Genomic DNA, 17,724 nt, shown 5'->3' with positions numbered 1-17,724 from the left:
TACCTTTTCCCCTATTCTCTCCCTCCCATCCCCAACCATGCTGATAACTCTCCATGTGATCTCTATTTCTGTGATTCTGTTCCTGTTACAGTTGTTTGCTGAGTTTGTTCTTGTTTTTTTTTTTTTAGGTTCAGTTGTTGATAGTTGTGACTTTGTTGTCATTTTGCTGTTCATATTTTTGAACATCTTCTTTTTCTTAGATAAGTATTTTTAACATTTATTTTAACATTTCATATAATAAGGGCTTGGTGAAAATGAACTCCTTTAACTTGACCTTATCTGGAAAGCACTTTATCTGCCCTTCCATTCTAAATGATAGCTTTACTGGATAGAGCAATCTTGGATGTAGGTCCTTGCCTTTCAAGACTTGGAATACTTCTTTCCAGCCCCTTCTTGCCTATAAGTTTTCTTTTGAGAAATCAACTGATAGTCTTATGGGAACTGCTTTGTAGGTAACTGTCTCCTTTTCTCTTGCTGCTTTGAATATTCTCTCCTTATTTTCAATCTTGGCTAATGTAGTTATGATGTGCATTGGTATGTGCTTCCTTGGGTCCACCTTCTTTAGGATTCCCTGACCTTCTTGAACTTCTGGGGAGTCTATTTCCTTTGCCAGATTGGAGAAGTTCTCCTTCATTATTTTTTCAAATAAGTTGTCAATTTCTTGCTCATCCTCTTCTCCTATTGGCACCCCTGATTCAGATATTGGAACATTTACAGTTGTCCCAGTGGTTCCTAAGCCTCTCCTCATTTTTTGGTATTCTTATTTCTTCACTCTGTTCTGCTTGAATGTTTATTTCTTCCTTCTATTCCAAACCATTGACTTGAGTCCCTGTTTCCTTCCTGTCACTGTTGGTTCCCTGTATATTTTTCTTTATTTCACTTCACATAGCCTTCAGTTTTTCCCTCTATTTTGTGACCATTCTCAACCATTTTTGTGAGCATCCTGATTACCAGTGTTTTGAACTCTCCATCTGATAGGCTGGCTATCTCTTCATCACTTAGCTTCATCTGTTCTTTCATCCTGGTCATACATTTTTGTCTTGGAAACCCTGTTACATTGTAAGGGTTGGAGTCTTAAGCATTCACCAGGGTGGGGCAACCCACAGAGCTGTGTCGTGGTGCTGTATGTAGGGGAGGGGTCCAAGATGGAACAAATCTGCTTGCTCACCTCTCAGCCAGCTTTCAGTCACTTTCCCAGCTACCCACAAGCAAACTGGGCCCTTCTGGTGCTAGTTCCTGAGTGCGTGGGTTTGTGTATATTCTAGGACCCTGTAGGTCTGTCTCTCCAGCAAACTCTCCTGTGAGGCTGGGAGTTCTTCCCACTACTCAACCCCCACAGATTTTTTCAGTCAGAGGTTTCCAGGCTTTATTTCCCTGCACTAAAGCCCTGGGTTGTGTGGTCTGTCTCATTCCCCAGTTGTTCCCAGTTTATCCACACACAGATGTGGAACTCCCTGGTCCTCCAGCCACTGCCTTGCTGGGCATCCTCTCTGCCCCAGCTGTCCGTCTCCGCCCATCCTACCAGTCTGAATGAATGTTTCTTCTTTAACTCCTTGGTTGTCCGACTTCCATACAGTTAAATTTTGGGGGGCACTTCTGGTTGTTTTTTTCTTTTAACATTTGTTGTTGTCCTTCTTTTGGTTGTGTGAGGAGGCAAAGTGTATCTAACTATGCCTCCATCTTGGCCAGAAGTCCACTATAATATTGTTTATAATAGAAAATGAAAAAATTCGACTTCCGGCAAGATGGAGGCATAGGTGGATGCACCCTACCTCCACGCACAACCAAGATTAGAACAACAACAACTTAGAGGCAGAATAACACCCAGAACTGACAGAGAATTTATCTGAATGGAAGTCGGACAGCCAAGAAGTTGAAGTAGACCCGTTCATCCAGACCGGTAGGAGGGGCAGAGAGGAGCAGCTGGGCACGGGTCACAGCCCAGGTCGCAGCGCGGAGAGCAGAGAGCAGTGGGCACATAAGGCAACTGGGAGCGCGTAAGGCATCTGGGGTGCGCAAGATCACAGTGGGTGGACCCCGAGTACGCAAGCAGCAACTGGTGGACCCAGTGAGGCTGCAATTGTGGACCAGGGCAGAGCGTGCAACCCAGGATCCCAGGGAAGGGACTGAGATCCCAGGAGAACGGAGCTACCGCCATTGTTTCCTCCCGCCCCTGCCCCCACATATAACATCACAATCTAGCGACTGGGGTGCCCAGCCCTAGTGAACACCTAAGGCTCTGCCCCCCACCTAACAAGAGTGACCTGACCAGAAAAAAAAAAGGAGAGACATGTTTCCAATAGAACAGATCAGTCCCCCAGGACTCATCCTTTTGAGCGACCAAGAAATAGCCAATCTATCAGATGCACAGTTCAAAACACTGGTGATCAGAAAGCTTACAGAATTGGTTGATTTTGGCCACAAATTAGATGAAAAGATGCAGGTTACCATAAAAGAGATGCAGGAAGATATATGGAGGAGAGCCAATAATGAAGGGATGGAAACTGGGTCTCAAAACAATACAGTGGACCAGAAAGAAGATAGAATCAACCAAGCAGGAAAGCATGATGAAATAAGACTTCAAAAAAATGAGGAGAAGCTCAAGAGCATTCAGGACATCTTTGAACATTCCAACATCCGAATTATAGGGGTACCAGAAGGGGAAGGGGAAAAGCAACAGATTGAGCACGTATTTGAACAAATAATAAAGGAGAACTTCCCCAATCTGGCAAAGGAAATAGTCTTCCAAGAAATCCAAGAAGCTCAGAGAACCCCAAAGAAGTTGGACCCAAGAAGAAACACACCAAGGCACACCATAATTACATTAGCCAAGGTAAAAATGAAGGAGAGAATCCTAGAAGCAGCAAGAGATAAGGGGACAGTAACCTACAAAGGAATTCCCATCAGACTGTCAGCTGATTTCTCCAAAGAGACCTTACAGGCAAGAAGGGGCTGGAAAGAAATATTCCAAGTCATGAAAGACAAGGACCTACATCCCAGATTGCTCTATCCAGCAAAGCTCTCATTTAGAATGGAAGGGCAGATCAAGTGCTTCTCAGATAAGGTCAAGTTAAAGGAGTTCATCATCACCAAGCCCGTATTTTATGAAATGTTAAAGGGACTTATCTAAGAAAAGAAGATAAAGAAAAGACATGTATAGTAAAAGGACAGCAAACTCACAATTATTAACAATCACACCTAAAGCAAAACCAAAAGAAACTAAGCAAACAACTAGAACAGGAACAGAACCACAGAAATGGAGATCACATGGAGGGTTAGCAACAGGGGAATGGGAGGAAGAGAGAGGGGGAAAAGGTACAGAGAATAAGTAGCATAGATTGTAGGTTGAAAATAGATAGGGGGAGGGTAAGAATAGTATGGGAAATCTAGAAGCTAAAGAACTTATGACACATGGACATGACTAAAGGGGGGATACGGGTGGGAGAGGGGGTACAGGGTGGAGGGGAGTGAAGGGGAGAAAATGGGACAACTGTAATAGCATAATCAATAAAATATATTAAGAAAAAAAGAAAATAAAAAAATTCTAAATTTTCATCAATATGAAAAGAATTAAATTGCATACATTCTAATGGAATACTCCACAGCGATTAAAAAGAATAATGTAAACTCACATAAGCTGACAGGCAAATATGACAATATTTTTTAAAGTTGAATATTATCACATCCAATTACAGTATGTATATGTGCATATGTAGTGAAAATTTCTAGAATATGCAAGAAACAGTAAAAGTAGTTACCTCTGGAGAGTGAAAATAAGGATTGGAGACATGAGTTTTTCCTCTTCATATCCTAAAGTGGTTAAGTTTCTTATGCATACTCCGTTATAATAAGGACAAAACAATGAAAGTAATGAACAAACAAGTTAACAATGGTGTTGAGGCAGTGTTAGGACAAAGGCCACTTTTATTTGCCCTTTAGTTTCCTTTTTATACTCTTATGCATTTTATTCATTTTCTATGATTAACAATATATTAGCATATCTTGCTTTTCAAATCCCCAAAGCTATTATTTGTTTTTTATTTTTTAAGTCAAGTGTGATCACTTCTGGTTCAAATTAGAGGAGGAAAACACATAGTTCAATTATGAACACTGTGGCAATTACAAAAATATATGGAGAGATTCAATTCTGAAAATGCTTTTGTTTGGAGAAACTAGTCAGGAACACCAAGAGAGTGAAGTTAAAGAAAAATCTTGATTTAGTTTAGTTTACTGGAGTAGCTCATGTCGAACTGGTGCCTATGGAAGCAAAAAGAAATCAGTATTCTGAAGCTGTGCCAAACATTTGCAGAAAGATTAAGTAATATCTATAAAAGGGTGAGGTTCTTAAAAAGATTTTATATATTTTATTTTTAGACAGAGAGGAAGGGAGGGAGAAAGAGAGGGAAAGAAACTTTAATGTGTGGTTGCCTCTCATGTGCACACTACTGGGGACCTGGCCCACAACCCAGTCATGTGCCCTGACTGGGAATTGAACCAGCGACCCTGTGGTTCACAGGCCAGCAATCAGTCCACTGAGCCATACCAGCCAAGGCAAAAAGGTGGCTTTTAAAAGATTTTTTCAAGTCTAACCTCAACACTCAACATGGGCATCCCTTTTAGAACACTCTTACCACTCATTCAAATTCTGCTTCAACTATCCTGTGTCAAAAATTCCTTGCACTTTCAGTCAATATGGCAGCATAGGTAGACATAGCTTGTGTCTTTGCACAACCACATCAAAATTACCACTAAAATATAGAACAACCATCACTCAGAACTGTCAGAAATTAAGTTGAATGGTAGTCTGACAACTAGAGAATTAAAGAAACCACATCCATTCAGACTGGTAGGAGGGTCACAGACACAGAACAGGCTGGTCCCTCACCAACTTGTGGTAGATAAAAATTCAGGAGGGTTATCTCAGGAGCAAGGAGTCCCAGTCCTATACCAGGGACCCTCAGGCAGGGTTTCAATGCCAGGAAGATAAGTCCCCACAACTTCTGCCTTCAAAAACCATTGAATCAGTAGAAGAAACTGCTGGAGCCCCAAGCAGTTCCTCTTAAAAAATCCACACACAGACTCACCTACTCAGACTCACTCACTGAGCTCTAGCACCAGGGTAGCAGCTTGAAAGACACCAATGATATACAGGGAGAAACTGAAGTGTCTGGTATCAAGGAAGCAGAAGCCATTGTCCCTTTTCTAAACCCTTCTCCACAGAGCAGGGAAGCTGGTGCCATATCTGAGACTCCATCAACCTCACTAACACTGTTTGACCAGCCTTGCAGACCTCCAGAGACTCTGCCCCACCCAATTTACAGGCCCACCCAAGCTCCTTTTCCATATGAATGGCTGGTCTTAGCTCTTGCTTCTCAACTTCCTAAATCCTATCAAACAAGCAACAGCTGGCCTCAGAGACTCCCAGGCCCAACACCAGCAGCAGTCAGCCTAGATTCATGGCTTGCCTTTGCCTGGGAATCTCCAAGCCCAGCACAGGTAACGGCCATCTCAGATTGCTTTATAGCTCAGGCAGGGTGGCCCTGGGTAAAACACAGGTGGGGGCTGACCTTGGCCTGCACCACCTGGGAACCCCAAGGCCAGTGCACCCAGTGGACAGCTACAGACCACGTTGGAGCACCACCACCCTGCGCCAGCACAGCTGATCCTACTTGGAGGGTGGGTTGGTGGGCGGCAGTCACAGCCAATCCTTGCTACTGACTGGCCTTGGTAAATCCCTCCCATTGATTTGCCAACAGCAACCAAGGCCCCACTACAAGAGGAGAATGTACTCAGCCCACACGAAGGGCGCTCACGCACACCCAGTTTGAGTGATAGGGGAGGCTATGTCATTGGACCCTACAGGACACCTACATTGGATCACACTACCAAGACACAGATTCAAAGCAGCTCTACCTAATACATAGAAACAAACACAGGGAGGCTGCCAAAACAAGGAGACAAAGAAACATGGCCCAAATGAAAGTACAGATCAAAACTCCAAACAAAGAGCTCAACAAAATGGAGATAAGCAATCTATCAGATGCAGAGTTCAAAACACTGGTTATAAGGATGCTCAAGAAACTTAGTGAGGACCTCAGCATCATAAAAAAAGACCCAGTCAGAAACAAAGAATACACTGATGGAAATAAAGAACAATTTACAGGGAAACAACAGTAGAGTGGATGAAGCCAAGAATCAAATCAATGATATGAACATAAGGAAGCAAAAAACAACCAATCAGAACAAGAAAAAAAGAATCCAAAAAATCAAGGATAGTATAAGCAGCCTCTGGGACAACTTCAAGAGTTCCAACATCTTCATCATAGGGGTGCCAGAAGGAGAAGAGAAAGAGCAAGAAAGTGGAAATGTATTTGAAAAAATAATGAAAAAAAAGTTCCCTAATTTAGTGAAAGAAATAGACATGCAAATCCAGGAAGCACAGAAAATCCGAAACAAGATGGATGCAAAGAAGCCCACTCCAAGTTGGCATATCATAATTAAAATGCCAAAAGTTAAAGAGAGAACCTTAAAAGCAGCAAGAGAAAAGAAGTTAGTTACCTACAGGGGGGTTCCCATAAGACTGTCAGCTGATTTCTCAAAAGTCACTGCAAAGAAGAAACTTTGCAGACTAGTGGGATTGGCAAGAAATATTCAAAATCATGAAAAGCAAGAACTTCCAACCAAGATTGCTCTACCCAGCAAAGATATCATTTAGAATCAAAGGGGAGATAATGAGCTTTGCAGACAAGAAAAATCTAAAGGAGTTCATCATCACCAAACTATTATTTAAAAAAAAAAGTCAAAGGAACTTATTTGAGAAAAAGATCAATACTATGAACAATAAAATGGCAAAAAATACAATTCCATCAAAAACTGAATCTAAAAAAAACAAATTAAGCAAACAAGAAGAACAGAGGCAGAATCATGGATACAGAGAGCATTTTGCATGGATGCCAAATTGGAAGGGGCTGTGGGGAAATGGGTGATGAGCTGAGGGGATTAAGAAGTACGGAGCCCTGGCTGGCGTAGCTCAGTGGATTGAGTGCAGGCTGCGAACCAAAGTGTCGCAGTTTGATTCCCAGTCAGGGCACATGCCTGGGTTGCAGGCCACGGCCCCCAGCAACCTCACATTGATGTGTGTGTGTGTGTGTGTGTGTGTGTCTCTCTCTCTCTCTCTCTCTCTTTCTCCCTCCCTTCCCTCTCTAAGAATAAATAAATAAAATCTTTAAAAAAAAAAAAGAAGTACAAATAAGTAGTTACAGAATAGCCATGGGGATGTAAAGTACAGTATAGGAAATGGAGTGGCCAAAGAACTTATACTCATGACCCATGGACATGAACAATGGTGGGGGGATTGCCTGAAGAGTGAGTGGTGCTGGGTGGAATAGAATCAAACGGGGGGTGGGGGGGGAATCAGGACAACTGTAATAGCATAATTAATAAAATATAATTTAAAAAAATAAAAATAATCCTCATTAGTAGTCCATTCTATTTGTTAAGAACAACCCTAATTGATAAAGTTCTTCCTTACATTAAGCTAATATCTAATTTCCTACAATTTTCAATGATTGGTCAACTTGTCCCAATTCTGTCCTCTGGAACAACAGTTTTTTAAAACTATTTTCATCTATTATGATCTTCTCCCTCTTAAATTTTCTCAAAACTAAACCTCTCAAGCCCTGGCTGGCGTAGCTTAGTGGATTGAGTGCGGGCTGGGAACCAAAGTGTCCCAGGTTCGATTCCCAGCAAGGGTACATGCCTGGGTTGCAGGCCATAACCCCCAGCAACCACGCATTGATGTTTCTCTCTCTCTCTATCTCCCTCCCTTCCCTCTCTAAAAATAAATAAATAAAATCTTTTAAAAAAAGGAAAAAAAAACTAAACCTCTCAATTCTTCAAATGACTTCTACACCCTCCATTATTCTAACCATTCTCCTCTGAAGAAATTCTAGCTTCTAAATGTGCCTCTTGGAATCAAATACTCTCAGTGATCACAAAATTCCAGATCTTATTGGACCAGTGCTATTATCGCCTTTGTGTGGGTCACCATGAGAATAACAATACAAGGCTAGGAGTCAGGCCATTTATAATCCATTGACAATTTAGTGGCACTGTTCAGACCATAAGTAATTTATGTTTTTAAGAGTTTAAAGTGTGTAGAAAGGTAAGATGACTGAGGAACTGAGGAAATTTTCAACAAACAATGTAGATTATAAACTTGAAAAGGAAGAACACATTTTTGATAAGCAGAAAATACAGAAAGAAAACTATTTTGGGAATATAAATCCAGGACAGTGAAGAGACAGGAAAGAACCAAGTTAGTACTACAACAAACTACCTGTATAAAGATAGGCACAAATAGAACCAAAAAGGAGGGCTGGAGTCAGATTACTTACATTAAGAGCCCTTATCCTGAATGATTGAAGGGTTAGATCAAGAAATTGACTTCTTAATTGAGATGGTCAGGATGATTAAAATCAATATCAGTTTGCCAATTTCTACATCAAATCAAAGACTGCTTGAATTTTGACTACAAAAAAAAATGTTTGATTCAATTCTACCCCAAAATGAACAGAAATTGAGTTGTTCTACCATATCATTACACAGACTTCTTTCAAACATGAATAACATTCCTAACTGCTAAAATATGATGCAAGGAATTCATTTTAGAAAGATTTATTTTGATCCATTTCTGTAGGTTTCCTCAGGATGAATAATTTGCCATTTAATATGAATATTCTATATAAGGTTGCTGCCTATTTCAGTAATTAATAATCTTCAGGATCTCCATTCAAAAGACAATGACCTGCTGGTCTCCAATCCCCCAGGTTCAAAAGAAGAGAAATTTCACTAATGAACGTCAAAAGGTTAAGATGTTAGCTAAACAGCAGAATTTCTAGACATGAATGCTGCCCAATATACAACAAATAAAACAACAGCACCTTCTTTGAAGTGATTTAATAGTGCTCCTGCCTAAAGACTTTTTCATAAGGACTAGCTTTGTAATACGGTGTGGCAGTAGAGATTTAAACTGTCCAAGAGTCTTCCACAGCTACTGGTCTGCCGCTCTTCTTGTGGTGGCAGTTGTGACATTCCTCTGTGGGAAAGGAAGTGTTACATGATTAAACACCTCTTCCTTAGCAAAACAGAAAATGAGCATATATGTGTGACAAACACAAGATGTGTTCTGTAGTTTTGTGTGTCTTAGAGATAATCCCTTTTGAAACAAATTAAGATTTGTCACGTGTCTTGGATTAGGTTAAAAAATGAAATATTTGAGTAAAAGAAAACCGTCCAAGAGTCATTGCAAAACCCAACCTCCCAAATCCTGCTACTCAACAGCAGGGATCTGAAGGAATAAATAGACTCCCAGCTGCTGACAGACATGTCATTCTAAAAGCAAATCAAATTCTCATTAATGAAAAAACAACCGTGAAAGAAAAAAATCTGTGTCTCATAATCCCCAGAAATAGTCAAATCCATTTTAGGTTAATGCAGATTTAACAAAACAGTGGAAGAGGACAGAGAAAAGCAGTTCTGTTCGTCAGCAGCTGGGGGAAAATACTTATCAGAGAGATCACAAACAATGCTTCTAATCCACAGGGCCAGAAGAAACATGAACTCCAACTCACCAGTAAAAAAAGGTTCAGCCAGGAAAAGACTCTCATAGATCAATTCTCTCTCCCATTCACAAGCCACCTCATTCCATCTTATTCAACACACCTTATTCCACCTTATTCAGGTATGACAGGCTGTAACTTGGAATTTCCCAAGATCAAATTCAACAGGTAATCCAAATCTTGCTTTTTCTAATCAGAAAATCTCTAAAATCACAGTCCCTGCATTCATTCAAAACCAGCGTTGATCTTCTACTATGTCAAGCACGAGGAATACAAAAACCTGTAAGAAACAGTCTCTGCCCTCTTGGAGCTTAGTCCATGCACCTTGCCTCATCTTAAACCCCAAAGCCCTTGTCTTAAAATATCCTCTTAGATGGATCAAGTGTCCTCAGTGAAAAAGCAATAACGGCCCTTCACCTTTAATTACTGTGACAGAAACTAAGTAAATTAATCAATCACATTTCTTAGGCTCTGCTCTGGAAGGAGAGAAGCCAACACACCTTTGCAAGTGGAATATGAGAATCAGCTTAGCCTAGAAGACTATGGGGAACCAGCAGGGGACCAGAGGCAAGCAATAGAGGGGTGCAAGCCAAGAAATACACTGGAAGAAGGGATGTGACAGCTGTCCCACTACGCGTTCAGAGAGTGATTTAAAAGAAGAAAGATCCTGCTACTAAACCGACTGTAGTGTTAAGGTGCGGGGCGGAGAAAGAAAAGAATGAGAGAGACTGCCCACTACTGACAGACCCCAACTATCCTCGACCTCCTGGCTCAGTCCACTCTCACTGGAGAAGAGCGCCCATCACTGTTTAATAGGATCTGGGCCTGCCAGCCAACAACAGTCACATGGCCACCGGAATGGAGAGGTAACAGTCCCTTCACAGGAGCAAGAGGAAAAACAAGAGTGGAAAGAACTCTTTAAGTGTTTATAAATAAGTTAACATAATTTCCCCCAAGGACAGACAGGAAGTGAAGTTTGGAAACGGTGGTAACCCTACGTCCACTGGAAGCGTGTGGGGACCTCTCAGCGACCCCCGCCCCACCCTACCCCACCCTACCCTACCCCTAAGGCCTCGTACTTACCACGCACGCAGAGCAGCGACATGTTCGAGGTGACGGCGTGACTCCACCGCGCCTCTGAGGGGTCGCCGCACTCTCTTCCCTTTCAGCAGGTGCCGGGGCTGCTCCTTCTATCGGCCCCAAGGGTCTGGCCGCTGTTCATGGTCCCCGTCGCAGGCAGCGTTCTGCCACTCCCTCAGACCCGCTCCAATTCTCACCGTCTGAGGGGGTTCCCGATAACTGTGAGTACCAGCCGGCAGGCGGGGGACTGGGCGCGGCACCACGGCGCCATCGTTGGGAGGCAGGAGCAACCGGGACTCCCTCCCACCACTCCACCCGGGATCTCTGCGAGCGCCCGGACAGAGCCAACCCGTGGCGCCCAGCCTCCCAGCCAATCGACTCACGCCCAGTCCACAGACCCCGCCCCCCAAGCACGTAGGAGGCGGAGTCTCCCCCTCTCTCTACGGGCAAGAATGAAGGAATCTCCGCCCCCCAAGAGGCTTAACCCAGCGAGGGGCGGGGCTTCCCCTCACCTGTATGAAGTGGGAATGAAGGTCTCTTCTCCTCCCGCGTGGGCGGGCTTCCTCCCCAAAACAGGTTCTTTTCATTGAAGAATTTCCATTGAACTTCATTAAAGGGTCTGTCCCTTGGCTGATGGAGTACTTATCGGTAATAATTTTAAAAGATCCGTACCACACAGCGGGGATGTTTTTAATTAGCAACGAAGCCAAAAAAAAAAAAAGTCTGAAGACCTCAGTTGTTATCTAGACGTTTCTTCATGCTCGCCATTGTGTCTCCAATGTCTGGATACTGCCAAGTATATTGTAATCAGTCCAAAATTACCTACTAATTGAAGGATAAAGGGAACAAGGCTTTTTATGCTGGGGACTTCTGGCAAGAAGATGTATGCACTTGTGATGGAAGGGAAAAAGAACAGAGCAGGAAACAGGAAAACACGTGGAATGATGTACAGGTCTAACTTCTCTCACCCCAAATTCTGATTTAACTGGTTTGGGATAGAATTAAGGCATTCTATTTTTTAAAAAGTTCCCCCAGATAATTCTAATGTGATGCCAGGTTTCGGACTATGTGCTTTTTAATGCCTCATTAGCCCAGCCCTGCTGTGCAAACTCTGGGCACCATAGGATTGACAGGAAGGGCCTGTCAATCTAATAGGGCCCTTGCCTTCCAAAAGCAAACCTAGCCACAATATGATACCTCCCAATGGAATAGGTGGTATGAGAAAGTGACACTAGGAGCCTTAAGAAGAAAAGGAGAAGACTTGATCTTTCTAGTGTTTATCCAAATTTGGAGCAATACATTGAGGAAGACTTTAAGTAGGGTGCTCAGACAGCCTTGTCGACAGAAATGCCTGACCCTAAGTATAGTGGCCAGGCATAGGTAAACACAGCTCACCTCCTCACACGACCACATCAAAATTACAACTGAATTACAAAACAATCACCACTCAGAACTGTCAGAAACTGAGTTGAATAGAAGTCTGACAACTACAGAGTTAAAGAAACCACATCCACTAGACTGGTAGGAGGGACAAAGACAGAGAATGGGCTGGTCTCACAGCCATGTATGGTGGATAAAAATTCAGCAAGGATATCTTGGGAGTGAGGAGTCCTACCCCCACACCAGGCCACCTTAGCCCAGGGTTCCAGTGCAGGGAAGATAAGTCCTCAAAAATTCTGGCCACAAAAGCCAGTGGGAATTGAGTCAGTGGAAGAAACTCCTGGAGTCCCAAGCAGTTCTTCTTAAAGAACCCACACACACAGACTTCCGCAAACTCACTCCCTCTGAGCTCGAGCGCTGGAGTAGCAGCTTAAAAGGCACCAGTGGTATACAGGGAGGAACTGAAGCATCTGGCATCAAGGCAGGAGCTGAAAGACAGCTTTCTCAGCTTTCTCCCAGACAGAAAGGTGAGCCGAGGCCATTGTCATTTTTCTGAACACTCCCTCCCCCCCACAAAACCACAGAACCTGGAGGCAGGTGCCAAATCTGAGACTCCATCAACTTAGCTAACATGGTTTGCCCCACCCTGGAGATCCTCTGAGGCTCTGTCCCACCCAACTTACAGCTGTTAACGGTGGTTTTTCCATATGAATAGCTGGTCTTGGCTCATGCTTCACAACTTCCTAAATCCTTTCAAACAAGCAAGGGCTGGCCTCAGTGACCCCCACAGCCCTCTCCCCATACCTATTGCTGAGTGGATCCAGATACAGCACTAGCAGCAGCCAGCCTAGATTCACAGCTTGGCTCCACCAGGGACTCTTCAAGCCCAGCACAAGTAACAGCCATCTCAGATTGCTTTATAGCTCAGGCAGGGTGGTGGTGGGCAAAACACAGGTGGGGACTGATCTTGGCTTGCACAACCCTGGAAACCCCAGGGCCTGTGCTCACCAAATGGACAGCTACAGACCACACTGGAGCACCAATACCCTGACCCTGCACAGCTGTTATTACTTAGGTTGTACACATGAGGGAAGGCGATGTGGCTGGGAGGTAAATATTGGTTGAGCAGACCAAGAGTCAATGTCTAAAGATATGATGTAGGCTCTCAGGCATCCCAGTTTACCAGCTGAAAGTTAAAAGGGAAGGTTCAGCTTTCTGTCAGACGGTAAGTTCAGGTTGAACAACATTTAGCGATCACTGCCTCTACAGAGAACACTCACCACTAATGGCTGGGATTTTGTGCTCAATAGTTCAGAGGCCCCCAGGCAGACTACAAACTGTGACAAAGGGTGTGGAGTCTCTCATTTGCACAGATTGGACCCCTCACAAGTTTACCAAATCAAGAATTCCAGATAAAGTATTTCAGCAGTTCAACTGCAAATCATGAAAAATATGGTGGGGATCCATCCACAGCACCCTCATAAATTACATATTTTTACCAGAATAAAAAGTACAAAAAGACATCCATATTGAGGAAAAGATATAATAAAGATGTCTGTATTAGGAAAAGCTCACACTCCCAAGTTTACAAGAACATCCCTTCAGTGAATGCAAACACTGAAAGTGGTTAAACATTTGATAAGAATCAAGCATCTGGGGTTGCCACAAGGACTTCCAGCAGAGGGGCACGTGACTCAGAATACCTCAAGAGCACTGGGGAGTTAGTAGTGCAGTGACATATAAGCCCCAGGGACCAGGAAGCAATTAAGTCTTAATGACAGAGCAGTTTCTGATTTTAAAAAGTACAAGTCATATTTAAAGACAGTGAGAAAGTGTTCTCATTTAAAAAATATTTTAAATGCTAAAAAGAAAAAAATAAGGTCCTCTGTCCTCTAGGTACTTAACCAGGACCAGTTATACTTATCAGCATGGTAAGTGTATCTTTGGAATCAACTCAAACAGAGATAGAAAGCCCAATGCTTAAAAGTTCTTCAACATTTGAATGGAATTTACACTTAGATTTAGCTGAGATGTGGCCAGAAAGTTAGGACTGAGATCCAGAAAATAAGGAGGGAAAGAGGGATCAAAAAAGTAGATAATGAATCTCAAAAGTATAAGTCCAAAATTCCCAAGGTTTGTACTTTTGCCTTCTTGGGAGCCCTCAGGCAGGAGGAGGGGGCTGGGGTAAAAATCTTGTTGTTGGAGGATGCTCTACCAAGTTTATGCATATCTTTAAGCCATGCTCTAAGGCCATTAAAATTTTACCTTTCTTACAAGTTCCTTGTCTTTTGAGAAATATCTCCAAATCTCTCCACAAAGAAATTTAAGATGAATAACTCAATTCAACAAATATTTATTAACTATTTTTAGATCAAGCATAGTGAGAAGATGCAAAAGTAAACAAACCACAGTTCCTATCCTCGAGTAGTTTATAAGGTTATGATAGAAAAGATCTGTAAGAAATAATAAGGAGAAACAAAACTAGAACAATAAATATGGAACCAAGGGAGGAGAGGGACAGACCTTTTATTTATTTTTTTAATGATTTTATTTATTTATTTTTTTAGGGAGGGAAGGGAGGGAGATAAAGATAGAGACAGAGAGAGAGATAGAGAGAAACATCAATGTGCGGTTGCTGGGGGTTATGGCCTGCAACCCAGGCATGTACCCTGGCTGGGAATCCAACCTGGGACACTTTGGTTCCCAGCCCACGCTCAATCCACTGAGCTACGCCAGCCAGGGCGGGACAAACCTTTTAACACTTAGCACAATGTTAAGGAGCTAAGAATGATAGAACTTGGCATACAGTGACCCTGAATATAGTAGAGGACCTTCTTTCTTTGTAGCAAAAGATTGGGTGACAAAGAAAGAGGGAGAGAATTTGAAAGTCAGTTTGGCTATGAGGATGATGATACAATTAACTAACAGATAAGAAATCTAGGAGGCAGCCCTGGCTGATGTGACTCAGTGGATTGAATGCTGGCCTGCAAACCAAAAGGTCATCAATTCAATTCCCAGTCAAGGCACATACCTGGGTTGTGGGCCAGGGCCCCAGTAGGGGATGTGTAAGAGGCAACCATACACTGATGTTTCTCTCCTTCTCTTTCTCCTTTCCTTCCCCTCCCTCTAAAAATAAATAGATAATTTTTTTTTTAAATCTAGGAGGCATAGGTTTGGGGAGAAAAATTTGTTTCCATTTGGATACATAAAGTTCAAAATTGTGTGGGATATCCTTACAGGTATATACTCATTATGATGGGGAACTCAAATGTTGGAAAAATTTTAGTTTCAGGTAATAATAATTTAGGTAATAATAGGTAATAAGCTTAGTAATCAATATATGTAAAAAGCTATTGTTTCGGGAACTAAAGGTATGACCCATCTTGACTCCAGCAGACTGTAGGCAATTCCACCTTTGTGCCTCAGGAGGAGTGAGACAATAAAGGTGGTATCTAAGCTATTGTGCTCCAGGGTGAGATGCCCACCACCCAGGATATAGATAAAGACCACCACCCAAGACCCAGATGAAAGAATGCTGCAGCTTTTTATCTAATTAACTTTTTCCCTGAATTCTAATCCCCTTACCTACACAGGCTCAATACTTCAGAGGATCAGTTTAAAATGGAATTTAGGGCTTCCAGCCAAGATAGAGACAGAGGTAGATATGCTTCCTGTCATTGTACAACCAAAAAAGGATAACAATCAATTCAAAATAAAAAACAACCAGAACTGCCAGAAAATCTAACTGTATGGAAGTCCTACAACCAGGAAGTTAAAGAAGAAACATTCATCCAGACTGGTAGGAGGGGACTAGATGGGCAGCTGGGGTGGAGAGGACTCTCAGCTAGCAGACCAGGTTAGTGAGGTAGTGGCTGGTGGACCAGGTGGTCCCACATTCATGTGCAGATAAACCATTGAGACATACCATGCAATCCAGGGTTCCAGTGCAGGGAAATAAACCCTCAAAACCTCTGGCTGTAAAAACCAGTGGGCATTGCAGCAGTGAGAGAAACTCCCAGGCTCACGAAGCCATTGGAGGGGCCTGCAGAGTCCTAGAACATACACAAGCATACCCACCTGGGAATCAGCAACAGAAGGGTGCAATTCGTTTGTGGGTAGCAGGGGAAATGACTGAAAGTGAGGCAAGAGCCAAGCAAGCGGCATTGTTGCCTCTCTGATCCCTCTCCACAATTCAGAGAAGTGGGTTGCCTGGCCCTGGCAAATACCTAAGGCTCTATCCTTTACAATGTAACAGGTGCACCAAGACAAAGAATTATGGCCCAAATGAAAGAACAGATCAAAACTCTGGAAAAACAGCTAAGTGACAAGGGGATAGCCAACCTATGAGATGCAGAATTGAAAACACTGGTAAATCAGGATGCTCACAGAAATGACTGAACATGGACATAATATAGAGGAAGAAGTAAAAGCTATACTAAGTGAAATAAAGAAAAATGTACAGGGAACCAACAGTAAAGGGAAGGAAACTCGGACTCAAATCAATGATTTGGAACAGAAGGAAGAAATTAGCATTTAACTGGAACAGAATGAAGAAATAAGAATTCAAAAAAATGAGGAGAGGCTTAGGAACCTCTGAGACTACTTTAAATGTTCCAATACCTGAATCATAAGAGTGCCAGAAGGAGACGAGGAAGAGCAAGAAATTGAAAATTTACTTGAAAAAATAGTGAAGGAAACTTTCCCAATCTGGTGAGGGAAATGGACATGCAAGTCTAGGAAGCACAGAGAGTCCCAAACAAGTTGGATCCAAGGAGGGATGTACCAAGACACATCATAATTGCGTTAACCAAAATTAAAAATAAGGAGAGAATTTTCAAAGCAGCAAGAGAAAAGGAGACACTTGCTTACAAAGCAGTTCCCATAAGACTAACAGCTGATTCCTTCTGGCCTATAAGAAAACTTAAAGGCAAACAACTAGAACAGGAACAGATTCACAAAAATGGAGGTCACATGGAGGGTTATCAGCAGGGCAGGGGTAGGGGGAGAATATGGGGAAAGGTACAGGGAATAAGAAGCATAATTGGTAGGTACAAATAGATAGAGGGGTGTTAAGAATAGCAGAGAAAATGGAGAAGCCAAAGAACTTACATGTATAATTCATGGACATGAACTAAGGAGGTGAATGCTGGAGGGAAGCCAGGTGCAGAGCAGAGGGGGATTAAAAGGAGGAAAAATGGGACAACTGTAATAGCATAATCAATAAAATATACTTTAAAATAAGATGGAATTTAAGATGGTCTGTTAGGGTACAAACCCACCGTCTTCTCATATCACCAGCCATCTGAATAAAGCACCCATAAAGATTCAATCTCTACCTCTGCTTATTGGGTCTGGTAGGTGACAGACAGCATGAACACTGGCTTTTCTGGTTTCAGTTAGACAGTAGATGATATAAAATTGGACCTTGAGAGAGCAATCCAGGCTAGAAATACAGATTTCAATCCATAAAGATATAACTATTTTAATCCCTATTTTTTTATAAAGAAAATGAGGCAAAGCCCAAATTCAAACCCAGCTGTGTCTTTCTAGAGCTCAAGCAGTTAGCCATATCATTATATTGCCTCTCAAGTACTAGAGGAATTCAGCAGAAGCTGTGAAAGAATACATATAGGCACCACAGGGG

At 42.5% G+C, this 17,724-nt stretch overlaps 1 protein-coding gene, 1 non-coding gene and 1 pseudogene across 16 annotated transcripts in view; 2 read left to right on the top strand and 1 right to left on the bottom strand.

The window, feature by feature from the left end:
• The window catches only part of UNC13B (unc-13 homolog B), a 204,561-nt gene extending 193,523 nt beyond the window's left edge, over nucleotides 1-11,038 (bottom strand). For 10 of the 15 annotated variants that reach the window (XM_036021879.1, XM_036021884.1, XM_036021883.1 and 7 more), the window contains exon 1: nucleotides 10,704-11,038. In XM_036021879.1, the coding sequence (XP_035877772.1) occupies nucleotides 10,704-10,725 (22 nt within the window). In that variant the 5' untranslated portion in view covers nucleotides 10,726-11,038. The remainder of the gene's footprint in view (nucleotides 1-10,703) is intronic. The other 5 variants (XM_036021889.1, XM_036021890.1, XM_028530802.2 and 2 more) reach the window with 2 other exon arrangements.
• Nucleotides 9,045-9,179, top strand: LOC114514461. Its single transcript, XR_003686063.1, has one exon. It is a non-coding gene; the product is annotated as a small nucleolar RNA SNORA41 (small nucleolar RNA).
• A 2,274-nt stretch (nucleotides 11,039-13,312) lies between the features above and the next one.
• On the top strand, nucleotides 13,313-13,855 carry LOC114491644 (annotated as a pseudogene).
• Nucleotides 13,856-17,724: the final 3,869 nt, after the last annotated feature.

The sequence above is a fragment of the Phyllostomus discolor genome, chromosome 3 (genome assembly GCF_004126475.2).
Source record: "Phyllostomus discolor isolate MPI-MPIP mPhyDis1 chromosome 3, mPhyDis1.pri.v3, whole genome shotgun sequence".
Classification (NCBI taxonomy): Eukaryota; Metazoa; Chordata; class Mammalia; order Chiroptera; family Phyllostomidae; genus Phyllostomus; species Phyllostomus discolor.
This window is presented reverse-complemented; position numbering and strand designations above follow the sequence as displayed.